A 22,140-nucleotide genomic window follows, 5' to 3' on the forward strand; every position below is an offset into this window, starting at 1 on the left:
TTAACTTACAAATCACACATAACACTTCTAGATGGTGTTAACTAATACTGAAGACACCAGAGAGGCTGCATGAATGTTTGCAAAGAACAGAGAGGAAGGAGTTAATATAGAAGCAGTGCCCATGGCATGTTCATTGTTAGCATCATTTAAGCTAAAAGAACAGAAAAATATTTATGCCTAGAAAGAATAATTGAGGTGGTTACATGTTACGCTAAACAAATATAAAAAACTGTTAAGACACTAGAAGACGCCAAGACTAGGGGTTGTTCAAAAAGTTGTTTTTGAACAGTGTCATTCCAAATAAGTCAGTTCTGTTGTAAAGCTGTTTAGATTGTTTTCAATGAAAATATTTCCTATCTGCCTCAAGATAACCAACCTTCCACATATGAACGAGACAAAAGATCAAACCAAACCCCAGTCATGTCTCACAGACAACCTGGAACTGGCCATTGTATTTTACTTCCTAGCTTTGCAGAACCAAAGGTCTGTCTTCAAAGTGAAGCTGTAGGGAGCCCTGTGAGTGTTTCACAGAAGTCACGTACTGTTAGACAGTGACCGGAACCTTGTTCTAGTGACCCCTCACCAATGATACAGGCTGTGAGACTGATGAAATGAAAGGATGTTGGCTGCTTCCCCCTGTCGATGATCTACAGCCATTTCTGCATAAAGATCGACTCTTTGGTACATTATCTTCTAATGGTTCCATGTTGGTTACACTTGTAGCACGCTCCAGCTCAGGCTTTCAGGCTGACACCTTGATTTCCGTGGTGCACAGGTAAAGCCTTGGGCCAGCCCTTCCAGCTGGTGGTGCTCAGGGGGGCACCATGAGGTGACTGCAAGAATGGCAGAAAAGCCTTCAAATACCGAGCCCATGCACAACACATCGTTACAGGTAAAATTAATAGGGAGAGGTACAAATCAGTCCACCTGGGAAAAAGCAAGCCTAACTTTGTATATTGACGAGCTCCCAGGTGACACCTTGCTGTTACAGCAGCTAGTTCTGCTGAAATGCAGGTGGAAAGCCTGGATGATGGAGAACAGAGGAAGGAAGAAACCTGCTGCCCGCCTGTTGCAGACACGGCACAGCCCTCGCTGTGAGGGACCCCGGGCAGGGCACCACCACCACCACCATTTGCCTGCCCCGCAGGCGGCGGGGCCGGGAGATGGCGGCCGCCACGGCGGGTGGCGGCGCACGCGCGCAGGCTCTGTTTGGCCGTTGCCGTGGCAGCGGGACGGGGCTCGGGGCTCGGGGCTCGGGGCTCGGGGCTCGGGGCTCGGGGCTCGGGGCTCGGGGCTCGGGGCTCGGGGCTCGGGGCTGGCGGCGCACGATGGGGCTGAAGCGGCTGCTGCTGCGCTACTACCCGCCGGGTGCGGGGCTTGGCGGCCTGGGGCCGGCTGGGTGGCTGGGTGGGGGCTGTCGGTAACCACGGCCTTCCTCGCGTGTGCACCTTGCTCGTGTGGGGCGCTGTGGGGCACAGGGCAGCTGCTGTAGGGCTCCTGTCCGCCCGCGGCGTGCTGCGGAGGGGGTGCTGGGGATGGTGCTGGTGCTGGCACCTCGTGTAGGCGAGGCAGGTGTTTGCGCATCACCTCGTCCTGCTGAGGCGCGGGGCGTTTAAAATTCCAAAATCGCGGCAATTAGCCCCAAAAAGCGTACGTGTGGTGTAACGGCCTGTTTAGTGGAAAGTTGCCGCGTTGTTTATTTTTCGTGTGGTTGTTGTGTGGCTTCTCGGAGCAGCTCCGTGCTTTGATGAGGTATTGGCAGCGAGCTGGCCTCGTCGTCAGCTCCTTCAGGAGAGCGACCGCTTTCACGGACTGGAAGGAGGTGGAGAGGGCAAGCCCAGGGAGTGTGATGTGATGACAGATCTTTCTGTCCAGTTAAATGTTTTCCTTACATACAGTGACGTGAAAATTAATCCAAATTATCCTTTCCCACAGAAAAGCAAGGAGCGGCGGAATACTAAGCAGTGAGGTTAAACATTTTAATGCGTTAGCCCAAAGTACATCTTGTGGAGGTGACGGAGCACACCTGGAAATAGGAAGTGTGCTCTGGTTTTCTGTGTGTCACTGCACATAGGCCCTTGCAAACAGTGAAATAAATGTAACAGTTTTTGTAAAACAAATTTTCTGGGCTTCTTGGAAATACAAACTGCAGCAAGTATCTTCAGTACAGTTTATTTGAAAACAGAGCTGATGAAATCATGTGAAAAGTGGTTGGGGAAAAGCAAACACCAACAACTTGTTATTTTCCAGAATTGAAAATGGATCATAAATATTTAAGTAATAAGATTTAGTATTTGTTATCATATAAACATAGCGGAGTTGTTCTGCTAACTGAGAATTCCTAACCTCCTCCTTGTCTCAGTAGCTGGAAGTAGGTCTGCTAAGTCAGTAGGGCAACACAAGCAGAAGCATTAACAGTATGCATTATAAAATCCCTAACATCGAATTGTAACCTGTTTATCATATATTTTTAAAGGAATTATTCTGGAATATGTACAAGGTGGTGAGCCGAAGACCAGACCTATAGATCTACTTGATCTTAGTCCTGAGTAAGTATTTCAGGCAACAACAGTATCTGCTGTTTTATAGCGTGCTTATATACAATTCTGATTATTTTAAACATAATTGAGGTGAATGATGTTTCTTTCACTAAAATGCACACTGAAAGATCCAAATATAAAAACTATTTATTTTTGCCTACCTGAAACTGTCCAGCTCAGTATTCTTGGTATAACAAGTCACTGTGTGAAAGATGAAAGTTGTCTTGCATTACTTAACAGGAGTATAACCATTGAGAGGATACTAATTTATGGTATATTAGTAGCTCCTGTTTGGACGACTGAAATAGAAAATCCCTTTTAGACTGCAATGATTTCCATGCTAGCAGGAAGGCTAGGCTTTCTCAGTAGGATCAGTTATAAGTGTATGTTTGCACTTTCAGTGCTGCGTATTGTCAGTCCTCAGTTTATCTCATGGATGGGTAGGATTCAGCAGTTTATCTGATTGTAGAAAATGAAGATCTGATTCTACAGGTTAGCTGTGAACTACTTCCTGGGGTCTTTATGAGTACCAGTGGACTGTGGACCATGTTCTAGTAATTCCTATCATAATTATGAGTTACAGATATATGAGATACATATATCTGTGAAGACACACACAGAGATCATTTTAATGCTTTCCACATCTAATTTTTGTTGTTGCTACTTCATGGGCAATTCACGAAGCTCCACTGTAATTTAAATGTTTATGCCAAAACCAAGTTTGGATGCAAATCTCCCATGTCTGACCCTCTGTGGAAACCCATTGAGAACATAAAGCTCTTGCTAAGCTAAAATTCTAAAAAGTTAAATCTGACTGAACTGCTTTACTAAAGAGGGAAAGAAGAATCCAAGAAAGATTGATTCATATTTCTTTTAAGCCATTACAGGATGAGATAAATGAATATCATTTAACTTCTTGCTTTCATTTCTCTGCAAGTAAATAATATGCTTGCATTTATAATCATAACTATTGCCAGAGGATGAAATCTGTTTTTTTTCCTCATAATTAGCACAGATGTCATAGCCTTAGTAGAAGAAATTCAAAAAGGAGAACCTCTCATCACAGCTTCATGCAAGGAATATGTCATAAATTTAGTACGAAGATTGCAGGAGAAGCTAGGGGAACAAGAAGATCACAAGTTCTATCTTTTTAAGGTCAGAGTCATCTTTAAAATAATATTGGAGATTTGGGGGGTTTCATTGGAATGTTGTGATTATGTTTTTAGAGCTGTGTATTGGTACCTGAGAGCAACATTTGGACTTCATTACTAATTTCTTGTGTCTTTTTGATCATGTCTTGTGTCTTTTTGATCACATTGTTATAGAGACTGAATATGGCCTGGTTGTGCCTGTCAGGAATTCCCCCAAAAGGCCAGAGGTATAACTGTTCCTAAATTCTATTTACACAGGCATATGTACAAGGGTGTGTTTTGGATGGAAACAAATAACTACCTTATTATTCAAGTAACTCTGTGGACAAGCAACACCCATAGTTAAGTTTAAACAAAAACTACAAATAGAACCTAAATAATTAGCTGCTGGGAAAGGCCCTGAGTATTTTTATACCATTGTCTTCTTGTTCTTTGTTTTGTGGAACTTAAGTTTGATTTAGATATTCTGCCAGCCAGGACATAAGCCATTAAACTGGATAAAGAGCAGTTTTCAAGGTTAGGGTTCATATAAGCCTTCCATAGTGAATTTTGTCAATAGGACTGGAATAATAAATGGAATAATGATAATAAAAAGATTCTTCATTCTTTTTTCCTTGGAAAGCTGATGAAAATGTAGTGTATGGGCATGTACCCACACTTCTTTTCTTTGAGTAACGGAGTCATAGTTTCTGTGTTTATACTGTGTTTTTTTTTTTTCTAAATTAATTTGTCTTCTTTTAAGTTGTAAATATTAATACGTAAATATTCACATCAATATGCAAATATGGATGGTTTGATCTTCAGTTTACAGACAGCATTTTGTAAATGTATTTGAAATAATACAGCTTTTTAAGAGCAACGACTAGAGAGACCTTTTGGGACTTCAAATCCAGGATTCAGTCTATCAGAAGACAACAGACCTAACTGTATTTAATTAGGCAAAGAAAAACGAAATTGCTTCTAGAGATGGCATGTTGCAGTCTGAAACAACTAAGTGTTCTTTCTTCATTGTGTCAGCAGATGGCGATGTGTAGCTGTTAAAAATTGCTGGTCAGTAGTACGGTATTGGTCGTTGTCCTCAGCATAGAGAGAGAAGGGAGAAGTTTTGTGTTGGTTGGTTTGGTTAAAAACAGAATTTGCAATGTTGTTAGATATAATTTGGATTCTTCTGACCAACAGTGCACATCTGAGTGAATAATACAAAAGATCTGTACGTTTAACCTTGAAAACAGAGCTTTCTATAATACAGTTTCTTAAAACACAACAAAGACTTTTTAAATTTAAGGTATGCTCTCAGCTGTTATAATAACTTGCTTTTCACAATCTTCTAAAATTGTTTGTTCCTCACCAAGACTGACAAATACTAAAATTTATGTCCAGATTTCAGTGTAAATAACCTAACTGTCATTTGTTGGGTATAGTGCCGTGTTTGATCAGTTCAGAAATACTTGAGGAGGGCAAATCCAATTGATGCTGGCTTAGTTCTTTCACAAAAGAGTAGTTAGAAGTGTGGGGAAAAAAACTTGGTTTAATTTTCAGTTCCATTTAATGCATGTAAACGAAACGGGTATCTGACTTTCTGAGATACTAATAAAATATAAAATATGAGTGTGAGCATGATTTTTTTTAAACAATGTTCAGTACTTGCATTGTTTGGAAATGAATATTTTTTTCCTATTGCTCAAGAGCATGATCTTAAGTGAGTAGATAGGCAGCGAGATAAATCCATCCTTTGGTTATTTCCAGTAATTGTGGTGACAGTGCAGTGTTAGGCACCCCGCAGGGAAGTGAGCCATTGTAATGAGTTCTCAGGTTTTAAATTACTGCATTGCAAAGGCACTCTGCACTGATTTGCAGATATTATCCTAGGGACTTCTGTAACAGATCTCGCAGAATGGAGGTATGTTTTTTAATATTGCCCTACAATTTGGTTATTATATCATTTGCACAAGAAATTCTTGCAGGCTTGGAGTTCTGTGGATGAAGCAACTGCAGCAGTAGGCATTGAAAGAATAGCGTTAGTCTTGTGGTCTGAAATTGAGCATAAACCTATCTAATTTTCCTCCCTTTTTGTTCATAACTGTTAAATATATTTGTTGTTCGGATTTGCCTGCATGGAGCCCTAAAGATGTCACGGATCAAATTTCCATTAATTTCCATAATTTTTCATACTTATATGCAGACATTTGTACACAGTGGGTGTTTCAAAAAACAACAACAAACCAGAACCAAAGTATTTTTGTCATTTCCATATCTTGATTACCCATTCCTATTCTTGCAGCTGAAAGGACAACTTGTTTCACTTTCTTTAGAGAACAGAAATTTCTCTCTCTCTCTGTCCCTTACCTGACCATTGTTATTTCTCTTCCATTTCCATGAGTTCATACTCTTCTGAGTTGAAGATCTCTGAGCTTCCATTATTTTCCTTTCTGAGACAGGCAGCTGAGAAAGCTAGAGATGAGAACAAAAAGTTGAAGCCGTGGTAATATGTCACTGATTAAATGGCATTGTTCGTAAGTCATTCCTTCTCCATTCGTGATGCTACAGAGCAGCGGACCACTGCTGTATTTTTATCATCCCTTCACTCTCCGCAGTTGCTGTGATTTCCCGGGTCATTATATTGTTATTCTTTAGAGGAGAGTCCAGCTTGTGGTAGATGGAAGTTGTTCAAATGCAAACCATATTATACAGTAGCCAGATTATATATTGGCACACTGACTTTTATTGGCCAGTATCTGAAACTATGGTTACCTATGTGTCTGAAACTATTTTTATATATGTTTAATAGGCTTTAGTATATGTTATTATTGGTATGAGGTAGTTTACATTAAGCATATGTACTGTCTGGTTAAAGGGCCTATGAAACATTAGAAAAACAGTATCCTCCACAATCTAAACAACACAGGCAGAAATCCAATCTGAAGTCGCCTCATTGAATTTTGTTTTGATAAATATCTTTGTTACTGTTCTGTATGCTTTTTTGTCATGACCTCATAGGATATAGCTGCGGCTTATTTTTGTTCTTCCTGTTTTTAAAAGCAAAATCATATACTAGCTGAAAGCATCCCACATATGACATAAGACATTCAGAATACTTGATTCATCTGGATCTGATGTTTCACTATTTAAGGCTTAATAGTGGTTAGGATTTTCTTCATCAGGGAGCTCACTAGGCATGTCGCCTTCACTCATTTGTTTTTGCCCTGTCAGCTAAGGCCTAGGTTACCTCACTGGTCTCAGAGAAATTGGAGGAAAAGCAAACGGGAAAACACAGTTCATTCAAGTGAAATAAGAATTTTAAATCAATGCTTTGTAATGTCTGCAGCAATAACTTGCTGAGGCATGACTTTTTTGGTCGTTTGTTTTTTAAGTTAGAGATTGATATATTACGGCTGTAACTGCTAATCTGACAGGAGAAGATTGCACAATCACAAGATGTTAGGGATCAGAAGGGACCTTGAAAGATCATCTAGTGCTGGAGCAGGGACACCTAGATCATGTCACATAGGAAAAATATTAACCTATTGAATATTTTGAATATATGTATATACATGTGTGTATATATATATATATATATATGTTATTTTTTTTTTTCACGTGTCAACTGTTTTCTCCTTTCTTCCCCCTTCTATTTCAGGTCCTTAGGGCACATATGTTACCACTGACTAACGTAGCATTCAATAAATCTGGTTCTCGGTAAGTTGTTTTTAAATTCTAGAAACGTAATCCCTAATTGAAATCTTGTATTTGTAATTTACATTGCAAATCAAATTCACTGCTCTTATCTTTCTGAAAAAAAAGTCAGCCATGCTATTTATAAACAATGTTAGCCATGACTAGGGATTAGACTTTAGGCTTCTGTAGGAGAACCAACGGGATATGCAAAGAAGTAGTGAGTGAGATTCAGTGAATGTCATTTTCTTCTTGCAAGATGATAGTTTGTTGACAATTACCGTATTTCACAAAGAAGCGCCTTTATGGCAATACAGCAAGCACCACTGAAAGCTGAAAGAGTCTTTGACATAAATTAATTTGGGACTTTTCGCGCTTGTGGAATTTTGTGTTGATTGATTTCACTATGGACCTATACCAAATCGTTTTTCTTTAACGTCTTGAAAGCAGCAGCTTGCATTTTAATTGAAATACACTAAAGATTAGAAACAAGTGTTTTATATCTCTAAATAAATAATAAAAAGGGATCTTCCATGGTCATTAATATTTTAGAAAGAAGAGATTTAGGGTCTGAGACAATGCTAACTGAAATTTGTGGAAGTCACTTATTTTCTGATGTACCAGGAGCAGTAACATATTCACAGTATTCAGAAATTATTTTCTTTGTTTTAGCTTTATCACTGGAAGCTATGATAGAACCTGCAAAGTATGGGATACTGCATCAGGAGAAGAGCTACGTACACTGGAGGGACACAGAAATGTTGTTTTTGCAATAGCTTTCAATAACCCTTACGGGTAATTATATTTTTGCTGAATAAATAACAATTGCTAATTGCATTCTTTTGCAAATACAACACTGGTACTAGAGTTTTGAAGTAAAATACACTATCTCAAAGAGTTCAAATTCTGAATTGGAAAAGTTCTACTGTAGCTAATCACCAGGATGACACCGTGTATTGTTTGTATAAGCCATACATATAAGCATATTTTCTGCTTTGATTTTTTAAACGATATTTAGAAATTCAAACCTTAAATTTCATTAGGTATGCAGTGTCTTGATAAATCTATGTACATGCCAGTTTAATGTATTGTAACACAGATTTATTTCTGATAATATCTACATCATCAGATTATAATCATTCCTTACTGCCTCCATGTAATTGTATGTGAGATATGTATTTAATACAGTTTCTGTTGCTGCAGTTAAAGAGAAATATTTCTGTCATAACAAAAATGGATTTCTCCACTTTTTGTTACATGTGTATTACATAGTCATTACTATTTAAGACATGATATAAAAATGTCAGAGATGTTGAGTAATTTTTATAAAATCCACAGGGTGCCGCTGTATGAATGTCAAATATGCATCTGTGCATCTTTTGTTTTCTGCAATAACTGTTTGCCCTAGGTCAGAATTGCCACCTGTTAGATGAAGAAAATTATGTTAGGCACTGACTTTTCATTGTTGTTTGCTTCCTGAGGAAGCTTTTGTATAAGTAAGTCGTTTTGCTTCTCTGCAAAATAAGATAGAAAATAATTCCTGTGTTTATATTGAATTACATTACTGCTTTCACTGTCAGATGCCCTATTTACCAGTTAAGCAATACACAGTTAACATCAGGAATTAAATGTTAAAGACTTGTTCTTATACTACTTGGAGCATCATCATTTCCTTCTGAATGAAAAGACTTTTTCCAGCCTAGAGCCCGCTATGTCAACGTCTTATATTCTGATATTATTTTTTACTTTAAAATAATAATTCATGAAATTGTTTTATATAGTTCAAGTGAACTAATATATAACAAAAAACTGTGCAGAGGTCAATAACTAGACTGTAATATAGGAGTGGAGAAGCAATATATAGAGAGTGAAAACCTGATGGAAACCTTGTGCTATTTTAATTCAAAACTTCAATTTAAAAAGACCATTTTTCCGCAAATTTTTAGGCTCCAATATCCATTCCCTTGCTATATTTTCTGGGTACCTCACTTCAATCTTGCTCTAACTGCAGTTAGTCACAACTCTTCCATTGACTTAAGTGGGAAGAGAGTTCACTCACTGAAATTTGCGGAAACTGCTTACAAAAACCAGACTGGAACAGTTTATAAACAAACAAGCCCTCTCAGATGAAATGACATAGCTATTAAATACTTCTGGAAGTACAGCAGATAACCTCATTCTTAATGTAAGTTCCTCATCAGTTATCTGCTAATTTTTCCCATTAATGTAACTTCTGCTTGTAAAATCCTGCTCTAGGATCTTGTAGTGTAGCAGAATGCACCAAAATGCATGCAAAAGCTGAAACCCCTTCATGCAGCTTTCTGCAGGGAACTCCAGATACATTGACCTCTGTCTTGTGTCAAGCTTGTGCAGAGGGAGTGACTGCTGGCTGAAGTGATGGCTGGTGCCCTTCATTCTGTGCACGGGAGCAGAGGTAGAGAAGGTCACAGCTGCCACTCTCTTTGCAAATCTGCACAGGAGCAGTCAGTACTTAATTAATAGAATTTATTGCTAAACTAAAATGTCATGCAAGCGGGAATCTGAAGAAATATGCTGCTCTTATGCTTTGAAGACTGGGTATTGTTTCTGTGAGTTCTACTGTCTTTGAAGTCAAAGATTTTTCTTCCAAATAAAAATGACAGTGTTTTTCCATTTAGTGACAAGATTGCCACTGGATCATTTGACAATACCTGCAAACTGTGGAGTACAGAAACAGGAAAATGTTACTATACTTTCAGAGGACATACTGCAGAAATTGTGAGTGCTGATGAATGTTTCTTACTCCTTTCTGTTTCCGTGCAACATAATAAATAGCTTTGGGTTCCGTGTCTCTGGGAGCTGACATTGGAAGGGGCAGACGTTTCATAACATCTGTTCACACATTCAGATCCTGAGAGTTTTCCTGCTCTGCACAAAGAAAAGATACTCTGAAAGTTCTTATGAAATAGAACAAACTATATACAGTTGAAGTAGTTATTTTATTTTTTTCTACATTTTTCTTTGCTAAATGTTTAAATGTTTTTGAAAAACACAACAATCTGAATTTTCAATTTATTGCACATATTATTCCTTGATTTTTTAATGTATTGTCCTGTTATGTTTCTACATATGTTGTATTGCCTCTCATTTGCAGAGCTAAATACACAAGAACATCATTGCTTGCTTCATGCCCAGGACCAACTGGAGCCACAGAAGAATCAATTTCTAAAATAAAATAGCATTTTAGTATGTTAACTGAGAGTATGTGGGATGATGAAATGTTAATGATTTATGACAACGAAACAGTTTAAGCTTAAAGATCTTTGATTTCCGTTCTGGTTCCTCTATTAGCAACAGCAAATGTCTTGATGCACAGCACTTCAATTTAAAAGATCAGGGCAAACCCACTAAAACGCTCTGTTTCAGTGCAGAATATATTTCTGAATAAAATTAACTATAGAATCATTATTCAATAAGCATTTCTGGAAACTGTTTCTGGAAACAGTCTGCATGTATATCGTCAGTTGCAAGACCCATAACTAGTGTGAGAAAATGCTGCTTTACAATGGGGGAAGGCAGTGTTGGTTTCAGTAGGTTTTTAATTCTCTGTATACTTCTGAGACAGGTCTCCCTTACCATGAAGAACATGATTGCTCATTGAGATAGTTTGTAATGATTTTGCTTCTACAAATCAGTTAGCTAAAGGCCCTTTCGATTTCTGACTTCTGTAGGGGTTTAGTCTGATGTGTAATGAGTTTACTACCCAAAGTGTTATGAGGTGTGCTCGCAAATAATTAGTAGAAGATTATAGCCAGCAGAAAATTCTGTTTCTCTGAATGAGACTTGTTTCTAAAAGAAGGCTGTTGTTGTGGATGCCCCTGGCAGGGGCATGTCCTTGGCTATTCAGTATTAAAAAAGAAAAAGACAAATGGACAGAATGGAAGTGCATGAGTGGCTTTAGCTACTGTTTTCTTTTTTATATGGCACCTCCAGCTCCTTGTTAGCAGAACAGTCATATTGAATAATTACAGAGAATGCTTTTTTTTTTTTTTATGTGAAAAAATGAATTATGGAAGTTGTTGAACTTTTGTTCTTGCTCTTTCATAAGTAAATATGATGTTGTGGGGGCACCTATGGCAAATGGCCTAGATAGTGACACCTGTTAAAAGTGTGAGTTTACAGAGTGTGTGTGTATTCAAAACTGGAATGCTTTTGCCCCAGACTGATCTTGTTAAAGAGGAAGGCTACCATCAGCCCCCAAGTGCTAAATGGGAGCACTCTCAGCCAACTTGTACAGTAGCAGGGGAATTTCAAAGATAGTTTTGAAATAAAGAAGTGGAAGACCCTGAAATGAAGTATATGAGAAACAAGATGATTTGTAACAAGGTTGGGGAAACATTAGACTGGAAGCAGCAGTTGGGAAAAGCTGCTCTGACATGGTCAGAAGTCACCTTGACCATCATGATCTCAGAGTAGATAGATCAGACAGTGTAGCCTTATTTTTGGAGAGACCAGGTGGAGTCTGGCTGGTGGATTGTCAGCATGGCTGACAAGCAGGCTTCCTTCCCGCCCCATAAGGTGTGAGTATGTGAATTTGGATGCCTGCTCAATGGCATGGGGATCAGCAGATTACATGAAGTGACATAGATTTACCTACAGCTAGAGCACTTGTGTCTCCTGTGGAAGGTGCGTGCAAGTAGGGGAACACATACTCGTAGAAGGTGGTGTGTTTGTAACCCACACATCCTGGGAGAGGCGACGTGAGCATGCAGGAGTGTGGCAGTTTGGGTGTGACTGAAACTTCTTGGAGCTGTAGAAGAGTGTTTAGAAATTTGTTGCTGTTAAGATTTCCTAAGATTCTGATGCTGTGGTTTATTTACATATATTGATGCTGAATATATAGCTCTCTGCCAGATATGTATGCACTGTCAATGCATTAATAAACTGCTTCAATTCTGTTTAAAACTTTGTGAACTAGATTTCTCCCTGTGATGCAAAATGAAGCACCTAAATAGTGAATTATAATCCAGGCTCAGAAAACAATACAGGGAAAGTTCCAGTAAGTCTTTTTAACACAATGTCATTGTAAAGCAGCCAATTAGTCTTCTAGATTTGAGTAGTCATCAGGAGCCATGGGACAAGGATTTGTTGCTCTCCTAATGAACTGTCAGCCTTATAATTTTTCTGTAAGTCATAAACTATTAAATCAGACTGTTGTCTTGTTTAGAAATATTGTGAGCCTCTTTCTTTGTTTTGAGAAAGGGTATGCAACTAATCTTTCCCACATTTTTCTCTCCAATGTTTCTTGCTACAGGTATGTTTATCATTTAATCTTCAAAGCACATTGGTGGCAACTGGAAGCATGGATACCACTGCCAAGTTATGGGATATAGAGAAAGGAGAAGAAGTAGTTACTTTAAGTGTATGTTTTCTTTCTTTATGTTTTTAAAGGTGTTCCTTCCTTTCCTAGTTTTCTGACTAACAGTATAACTAATACTACAGTTTTAAAACTTGCACAGAATTTCTGTTACTAGATGGTCCCACAGAAGCTGCAATTACAAAACATTAAGAAAGCGTGAAGAGAATGATAAGATTATGATGTTTTATAAGGAGTCCTGTTTATAAAAAGGCAGATTTTCTCATTTTAGTGATGTTACTGTTACAGGTTAGAATGTCTTCCATTGCATTGGACAAATCATGTTGTTAATACTGTAATTTATCACCTCATCTGCCTAAAGTAACTCTGAGAAATCAGTGTCATCTACATGGATCTTCTTCCTGTAAATACTGGCGGAGGAAAGCCATCCAGTTACCTCTAGATTGTGATTTTGTTTTGCTCTACATGGTTTGCTGGGATAAATGAATCATCTGATTTTGGTATGCATTGATGAACAAATGTGATTCTGCTAAAATCAAATATGGAAAAATACCAGTCATGTATCTGATTCATTATCTATCACTGGCTCAGTGTACTCACTGCTTAAGTGATGTGCCTGATTTTTTGCAGTTGTTGGGATATCGACTGTTCTACAGTCCAGTAGGTCTTTTTGTTAAACTTGTGATATATTGGACAAGGCAGTAAATAAGATACTAAATTGTTGTAGACAGATTATGCTGCTGAAAAAGCTACATATTGAACTAAGGTAATGGAAAAGTCCTATTTGCATTCTCACAGTCCTTTCTTAAAATTTTCTCAGGGGCATTCCGCAGAAATTATTACATTGTCTTTTAACACCACCGGAGATAGGATTATCACTGGCTCCTTTGACAATACAGTAGCAGTGTGGGAAGTTGTCACTGGCAGGTACTAAAGTACTAATTAATATCATTTTGCATTACATATTTAATGACAAACGAAAGAGACAATGTTGAGCTACAAATTACAGACTTTTTTTTCTTTCTTTTAGATTCTGTATTCTTTCATCTATTCATCTCTTATCTAGTTTTATTCTTCTAAAAAGAAGTGCCACTCACCAAATGCTTTTGTATACAACGGGTTTAGGTTTTTGTTCTAAATTCCCATTTATTCACGGGATTGGAGGAGATAGACAGAATGGTTATATCCTACACTTGTTACTGGAGAATGCTCCAAACAGGAAAATATTTTATTAGCATGGAAACTTGTGGTTTTGAAAGTGTCTAGAATTTCTAGATGGAACCGACTGTTCAAGTAAAATAAAGACTGTTATTTCATAGAAAATTAGTCTGGTCACATTGACTTTAAAAAAAACACAGTGTCCATTTTCCTCCTCACACTACTTTATGTTAATGTATATTTATGAAGAGGAGAAAATTTGGTCCCTCTGACTGTAGAGAACAAAATGTCTTTATTATGCCACCAAATAATAACGTAATAGCTAAGTATGATCTTGTATTATCCTGAAAAATCCTCTTGTTTTTTTTTTCAACTGGAAACTCAGTACAAGTAGGATAATAAAATGATTGCTCTGATTACTGACAAAGTAATTTATGAAGATAAAGATACTGTGTCTTCAGAGGTGATTTTTTTTTTTTTTTTTTTTTTGCAAGAGCAAGAAAAATACCACTGAAATTAATAAATAAAATGAGAATGGGAGCATAATAATATTTTGGAATAAAAAAACAATGTTGTATAGCTTCAAAATAAGAGTTATCATGATTTTAAAAAGTAACATACACACATTAGTGTGTACATTTAAGGCTTGATTCTGTAAGCTTTGAGCTTACTCAACTTTAGCAGTTTAATGTTTGGTAGCACCTTGGAGTCACTCATTCAGCAAATAGGATGTTTGGTTTCAACTTAATTCAGCCTGGTGTTCTTGCAAATATTTTTGTTTGAAAACAGCTTCTTCCAGCTTCTTGTCTAAGGCTGCACTGAAGTCAAAGTCTTGGGATTTATTGTTGCATTCTTTTTTCTACAAAATGAGTGTGGGCTTCACATCAGTGGCAATAGCAGGAAGTGGAATATGAAGGAAGAAATTCTTTAAACACTGGTAATTCTGGTAATTAGCAAGTGGGCAATACAATTGTGCCAGGGCCAGCATTCAGCCTTCTAAATGTCAGTGGGGCATGGATGCCTTTAGTAATAAAGAGGAGGTATGGTTAGAAAGACTTGTGAGCAAATCATGCTTGTCTGCACACAATGTCAGGTAGATTTGCAAAAAGCTTGTATGTGAGGTGGTGTGCCCTTCCTTCACCACATGAAATCACAGAGAAACACTGCTTTCCAAATGTGGGTGTAGTTGAAGTTTTTTTGAAATATGGATTATATGGAATATATTAATTTAGTTTTTGAGTATGTTGGCTGACTCTGATAGAGTACCTGCATTCCTCAGTTCTTTTCAGGGTAGATACCCAGAAATGTCTTGAGGGAAGCAGACATAGTAGACAAGAAAGAAACCTCAAGAAGACTCAAGTTTTTCATTTAAATTGAAAATTTTATATGGCATTTCACCAGCCTGTTTTCTTGGTTCTTCCTGATTAGCTCATGGTTTCTGTGAGATGTGTTCCACACGTTCATATTTATTCTGCTTAATTACCAGAGATTTACACTGAGGTCTGAAGCCTGGGCTGTCTTTTCAAAATATGGGAATCAAAGCTTTATCAACCTCTTTCATGATTAGATTTTTTGGGTATTAGTTATTAGAATAATAACATTCTTGATGGCCAAATAATACATTCAAAAAATAACAAAGATAACTTTTCTGTTTGTTAATTTTTGTATTTACTGTAAGAAGCTCTGCTCCATTGCAACAATGCAGGCCTCACATTGTTAGAAAGGAAAAGTAGTCATTCTATAAAACAACATGAGTAGCATCAAGTTTTTATTATCATAAACAAAGAATTCAATTGCTCAGGAGACTTGCTTTGTGATGTGTTCATTTAGCATATATATTAATTTATTTACCATTCCAAATCTTATGTGACAAATAAAAACATTTCAGTTACTTAAACTCATTTAGTTGTTTTTCTAGTCATTAGTTTATCCATTAGTTAAAGCTGTTTTCTATTAATGATTCTATTATATTAGCATTGTGATAATATCCTAATTTACTTATCCTTTAATATGTATATCAATTAATCTTTTTTAGGGTTCATTGCTTTATAGGCCATTAATTCATAGTAAGCAATAATGGCTAATTGTACCCGTCTTTATTCAGCTAAAGCTGATTGAAGATTTTAATGGAACTAGTATTTGTCAGTCCTTGTGCAGCAAGTTTAGGATTAATGAGGATTAGAAATCATATTCCAATTTGGCTGTCATTTGCTTGTTACTTGGGTACATGCTTACTTTAAGTACCTGATTAAGTTCCATTTGATATTCAGTGGATTTTAGAAAAGATTTAGATTAAATACTCTGGTGATATGGAGTTTTAAAAATACACTGTTTACAGCTCATTGAAGTAGGATAATGGGAGAGTAATGTGGGAAAACTTGCTGCATATGATTTATATCTAGATGAAAAGAAGAAATCGGTCTCACACTGAAGTCATCACATTTCACTGGAAATACAGTCATTAACATATTTTTGAAACAGAAGGGAGGACTCTTTCATTTTATTCTTCACTGCCTCTTTGTCTCAAAGAGAAACAATGGAATTGATGTAGTGCTGGAATGCTAAATGAGCTGTACCTCACTGTTTAATTGCTTTGATGGATAAAGTAGTGAAGATTTGACACCTTTTTATATATATATAATATACCGTTTTATAAGGCTGCTTTTAATTTATATTGTTATATACACACTAAAAATCTAAATTCTCTCTCTCTCTCTTTTTTTTTTTTTTTTTGTAGGATGTTACATACTTTAATAGGGCACCGAGGAGAGATTAGCAGTGCACAGTTCAACTGGGACTGTTCTCTCATTGTCACTGGATCAATGGACAAAACGTGCATGGTAAGGAACTTGAATATGCACTGGACGCTCCTGTACATAAGCTCTCTTGATATTCGTTATAATGTAGCAAGCAATTAATTGTCAGATTTTATATAGAATATCGTGAATTCCTGTTTTCATTCAGAAAAGCACTGTAGACTATTTTAAAAACTTTTCTATAAGTTAGTTAACTGTGTGGTTTAAAATGTCACCCAGTACAGCTGAACTAAAAGGCAGACCTGGGCTGTTAAAAGTAATTAATATTGTTAGTATGGAAAATAAAGGACTATTTTTACATGTCCTGGAGTCTAATTCTTTTTTTTCTTTCTTCTTTTTTCCCCCTTAATACTTGTGTCACAAGCATCACATGTACTTTTGGCAGGTCACTAGGAGATAGATTTTCAGTTGGATTGCTTCTGATGAATGCCTGTGATTGTTAGTGTTAAACTGCAAAAGGATTACATTTCAGTGGTGAGAAATTGTCCTTATTTCATCTGCACTGATACTGCACACACAACTGAAATAAAATTGAGACTGAGGTGCTCAGCAGTTTGGCAACTTTGGTATGCCAACACTTAAAAAAAAAAACAAAAAACAAAAAACAACAACAACAAAACAAAACCAACCAAACAAAACAAACAAAAGCAGTCACATTCATAGCATTCTTGTTTTGCTCGCTACGGAACAGACAAAGCTTTACAGCTTTTTATTTCCCAAATCCACCTCTTCACAGTTTATCATACAAAAGGTTTTTACCAGAAAGGTGGAGTTTTGCTTATCAGAATCAAAGCAGAATCACAGAATGGAGGAATTAAGTGTCTGACTCTGAAGGTCCAAGCCCACCATGCCGTGTGTAATAGCTGAATACCTCGAAAGATATTTCAGAAGATAAGCTCTTATGAATATTTTTGTGTGTTGCAGACACCTCCCCACCTTGGGAATTCAAAATGCCTATATTTAAAAAACAAAACAAACAAAACAAAACAAACAAACAAACAAAAAAAAAACACACCAGCAAACCAAACCCCGCTCTTCCTTAATTTTAGGCAGCATAAGCAGATTGTAACAATTTAGACAGATACTGGTTCGTTTCCTGAATTCTCTCTCTCTTGTATCTTGTTTACTGTATTTTTGGAATTCTGTTCTGTTTAGCTCTTACGGAAGCCTTCTTGTCAGCTCCTTGATATGTAAAACTATGTCTTTTGTAAACGTGAGAGCATTAATTTAAACTAATACACATTATTCATTAACAAATTTGTAAGTAAATGCAAAGCCCATGAGCTTCTTATATGAGCTTGTTCATTTCAATGAAGTTCAGTTAAATAATGATGTATATTGTAAGTTTCATTTAATCAAGATGCTGAAATACAAAATATGTAGTACTTACTAGGCTGAAAATGCAGTGATTCTATTGATTGATATCCAGTTTTCACTTTAACACATTCATTCAGGCATCAGAAAAGACCTATACATGTCACTTCATTGATCAGCTAGTTACCTTTCAAGTAAATTCGCCAAAATAAGCCAAAAAATACCTTTGTTTACCTATGCAGCTGTGGAATGCTATGACTGGGGCACATATAGCAACTTTAACAGGTCACAGTGATGAGATACTGGATGTCTGCTTTGATTATGCTGGCCAGCGTATCGCAACAGCCTCCGCTGATGGTAAGTGAAGTGACTTGGACTACTGTAAAGATTCCAATATTTGCATAAAAGCATCTTCGTCCATTTCCTTTGTTTCTGTTCTGAACTCAGCTTGATCAAAATGGAGTATTATTAGTTGAAACTATAGATTGAGCTATATTTGTTGCATTATAGAAAGTTTTGCATTAAACTTTGGATCTTTTCCCCAGTGAAAATTTTTGTATTTTTCATATTTTATTCACCTTTAACATCAAGCCTGTTAGAATATAACTTGTTTGTGGCTGGAAATGTATTTTAAATATTTAGATAAGTGGCTTTTGAGTGAATTTTGCTTTGGGTAGCACAGATTTAAGCACAGCAGGATAATACACAATGAAGAGTTGGTGAAATAAGCAAATTTGTTTGTTATTGGTATGCAGCAATTTTGCATGCTTATTATTATTTTTTAAGAATCACAATAAATAGTTTTCTGTATTCACCAGCAGAAACCATTAAGAAGACAACCTTTCCCAGCCAGATCATAGCTCCTTTAAATGTACTTTATCCTTGGGGGGAAAATGAGTTAAAATCTATATCATTAGAAATCAAACTTGAGGATGAGGCCCTTCCGGCCTTATTAAGATGCTCTTATTGAAAAGCATACTTAAACAGAAGAATTGCAAATGGCTCCTAATCTATTAACAGGATCAGGAAGAGTCTATAATGCAGAAACAAGAAAGTGCATTGCAAAACTAGAAGGGCATGGATGTGAGATTTCGAAAGTAAGTTGTATGTGATTTGCACCTTTTCTTATTTAATTATGCATGACATTCAATCTGCCATAATTATTATATATAATTATTATCCGCCATAATTATTCTGTGACACAGGAATACTGTTAAAGAATAAGCACATGTTTTTTAGTATTTTGGTGAAATGTTAAGAACACTGCCTTCTGAGACTTCTGCCATCACCCGTACTCCTTGCTTCTGTTGGACCTCCTGCTCTTCACTCTTTTTCATTTCTATGCACACCTGATTTATGAAATGGAAGAGAAAGAACATTTCTGTGGGAAAATACATAAAAGGTCTAATTTTCAAAAGTGCTTAAAGTACCTGGAAGCTCAAAGCCCATTTTAAAAATCACTTGGTTTTGAGAAGTTTACTCATGTGCTTCACTGAAAATCTTCTCAAACTCAATTTTGAATGCCAAAGTTCAATGTCAAATGCATTTAGTTACTTCCAAAATTTTGCATATTTTAAAAACTTTGTTATTTAACGCTTGCAAGTTTTCAAATTTCATTTTCAAATAGGTAATTTTCATTAGCTTCCATGCTAGTGTGATATACTTGTGTTGCTTTTTTTGGATGCATTTTGTAATTGAATTGTTCATATTTTGAAACTAGGATGGTTCTCTATGAACAAAATTGTGTTGATTTGGCTAGTATAATCACTCTACTGAGAATATTAAGTTCAGCAGTGCTAGTCCTTCCTCACTTAATATACGCAGTACAATATTTGACACACAGTGTAGGTGCACTGAGGAACGTAGTCTGAATACTTGCTGATGTGGGAGGGTTAGGGACACTACTCATCAGGGTCCACAGTTCTGGCATGATTTCTCTGCTGGAAGTGAGAATCTGCTGATCTGGGAGCATTCTGAGAAGTCAATCTATTTCTGCAGATGTTCTGTGTAGCTGTGATCAATTGGGAAGGTTATTACTTAGAATCTGATTTCTGGAGAATGGGCATTTTGCCCTCAGAAATTAAATAAAATTGCATTACATGATAAACCAGGTAGTGTCTGGTTAGTGCTTAAAAAAATCTGATTATCTGGAAATGCATGCAATTTAGGGAATGAATGTTTAACAAAATATGAAAACATACTGCATAATAAGTTACATTCAGTGGGAGTTTGGATATTATACAGACATATGGTATTTAAAGTAGAACTCTATAAAATATGTGTATCTGCTACATTGGAATAATTATAATGTTTAAATAAAGTTGTTACCATTGTAGAGCAATTGTGATCTTGGCAGATAATATTCTAAAGTCTTGATCCCAGTGTGGTCATTGTCTATGGACCTTGGTACATGCACAAAATTTCCAGCCACAGAAGTTTGCCAGGATGATGCTAGCGCAATACTTTCCTTAATTTTAGCAGGAAAAAAATAAAAAAAAGAATGCAGGAGTTGCTGGCCTCTGTTTTCATCTTTTAATTTCTAGATATGCTTCCTTTTCTAGACAAAGTAATATGTTAAGTAATATAATTCTTTTCTATCTTTTTAAAAGATATGTTTCAACCCTAAAGGCAATCGTATACTAACAGCCAGCTCCGATAAAACAGCTCGACTCTGGGATGCTGCTACTGGACACTGCCTTCAGATATTAGAGGGTCACAGTGATGAGATATTCTCCTGTGCTTTCAATTACAAAGGCGATATAATCATTACAGGTAACTAACTTATTCCAAATTATCTTTTTTTTTTCTCTGTTTTTGTAATACATTTTAAATCTTGTTATGCTAAAAAATTAAGGAGTCTGAAGAGTCCTGTGGTGACACGCCAAAAATAACTTAGCAGTGACTTAAAATACAGAAAAGCTATAACCTTTAAATATTTTTAATATATATTAAGTATGTAAATATTTAATATATAACTATGGCCATGAAGAAATTTGTGTAGAGACATGAACATACCTTACTGTCTGTCCTATGGGCATGTACTGGCCCCAGGCCAGCGAGGAAGCCATGCTCTTGTAATGCATTGCAGTGAGGAAGTTCTGGGTGAGAAAAATGCAAAGCTTTTTGAATGGGAGCATACCTATTGGGTACTTGATGCAGCACTCTGTTCAGGTTTCTTTCATTTCAGCCAAAAAGTCCTGGGAGTGGGAAAACATGTAAAGAGTATTTGTGATTGCTTTGACCTTTGTATTGAACTACCAAAATATGGGGGTGCAGGATGATCTCAGTGAAAGATACTGCTGCAGGTCCTGCTGTCTTTTGCTGGTTGTGGAAAGAAAAAATGTTATCTTTCTGTCTTCTCTACTTTCAAAGCAGTCTGTTGATATAGTTAACAAAAATGAGTATGTTGTCCTAAACTTTCCCTCACAATGTGTGTTTATTACTAGGGAGCAAGGATAACACCTGCAGAATATGGCACTGACTGAAGACAAGGAAAGATCCAGTATAGTATGTGCCTGCATCATGAGTTTTGTAGTCAATAAACTCAGTCTTCAGATCATTTTTCTATTAACCCGTTTGTTGTTTCAGCTTTGCTGAAGTAACCAAGTTACCTAGATTTTGAAAGGTTAGACTTACTGATGTCTAGTAGATGGAGAATCACAGAGTAGCAGAAGTGACCTCTGGAGATTGTCTAGTACAATATCCCTGCTCAGAGCATGTCAGCTCAGCAGGCTGCCCAGGGCCCAGTCAAGTGGGTTATGAATATCTGCAAGGATGGAGACTCCACAGTTTTTCTAGGCAGTCTGCTCCAGTGTTTGATCACCGTCATGCTGAAGTGGAATGCTTTTTTGTATTTCAATTTGTGCTTGTTGCCTCCTCACTAAATACTACTGAAAAGAGTCTGGCTCTGTCATCTCTGTTACCTGAGAGAAATCATGATTAGCATGAATGAACCTGGGACACCCCCATTTCTTTGTGTCTTTGTTTTCTTGTAGCTCTCCTAATAAAAATAAATAAATAAAAACAAAAAATACAGCATTAGTATACTCTCAAGAGTGAAAGGTGTGTTGTTATGCACCTGCTTTGAGTAATTTTGTATTTTTTTGTGTAATAATAAAGTATTGAGTTAATAC

The 22,140-nt window shown here is 36.8% G+C and overlaps 1 protein-coding gene across 2 annotated transcripts; it reads left to right on the forward strand.

The window, feature by feature from the left end:
* Positions 1–1,231: 1,231 nt before the first annotated feature.
* Positions 1,232–22,140, forward strand: DAW1 (dynein assembly factor with WD repeats 1). 2 transcript variants are annotated; one of them, XM_068691878.1, is made up of 13 exons: positions 1,232–1,368; positions 2,477–2,549; positions 3,551–3,695; positions 7,329–7,387; positions 8,036–8,158; positions 10,021–10,120; positions 12,657–12,764; positions 13,540–13,646; positions 16,615–16,717; positions 18,250–18,364; positions 19,028–19,104; positions 20,617–20,779; positions 21,454–22,140. In XM_068691878.1, exons 1-13 carry the CDS (start codon positions 1,329–1,331, stop codon positions 21,486–21,488), a joined length of 1,248 nt encoding a protein of 415 aa, XP_068547979.1. In that variant the 5' UTR covers positions 1,232–1,328; the 3' UTR covers positions 21,489–22,140. The 2 variants fall into 2 exon arrangements, with proteins under 2 accessions (XP_068547979.1, XP_068547980.1); XM_068691879.1 differs by lacking the exon at positions 8,036–8,158.

This window comes from Anas acuta, chromosome 9, assembly GCF_963932015.1.
Source record: "Anas acuta chromosome 9, bAnaAcu1.1, whole genome shotgun sequence".
In the NCBI taxonomy this organism is placed as follows: Eukaryota; Metazoa; Chordata; class Aves; order Anseriformes; family Anatidae; genus Anas; species Anas acuta.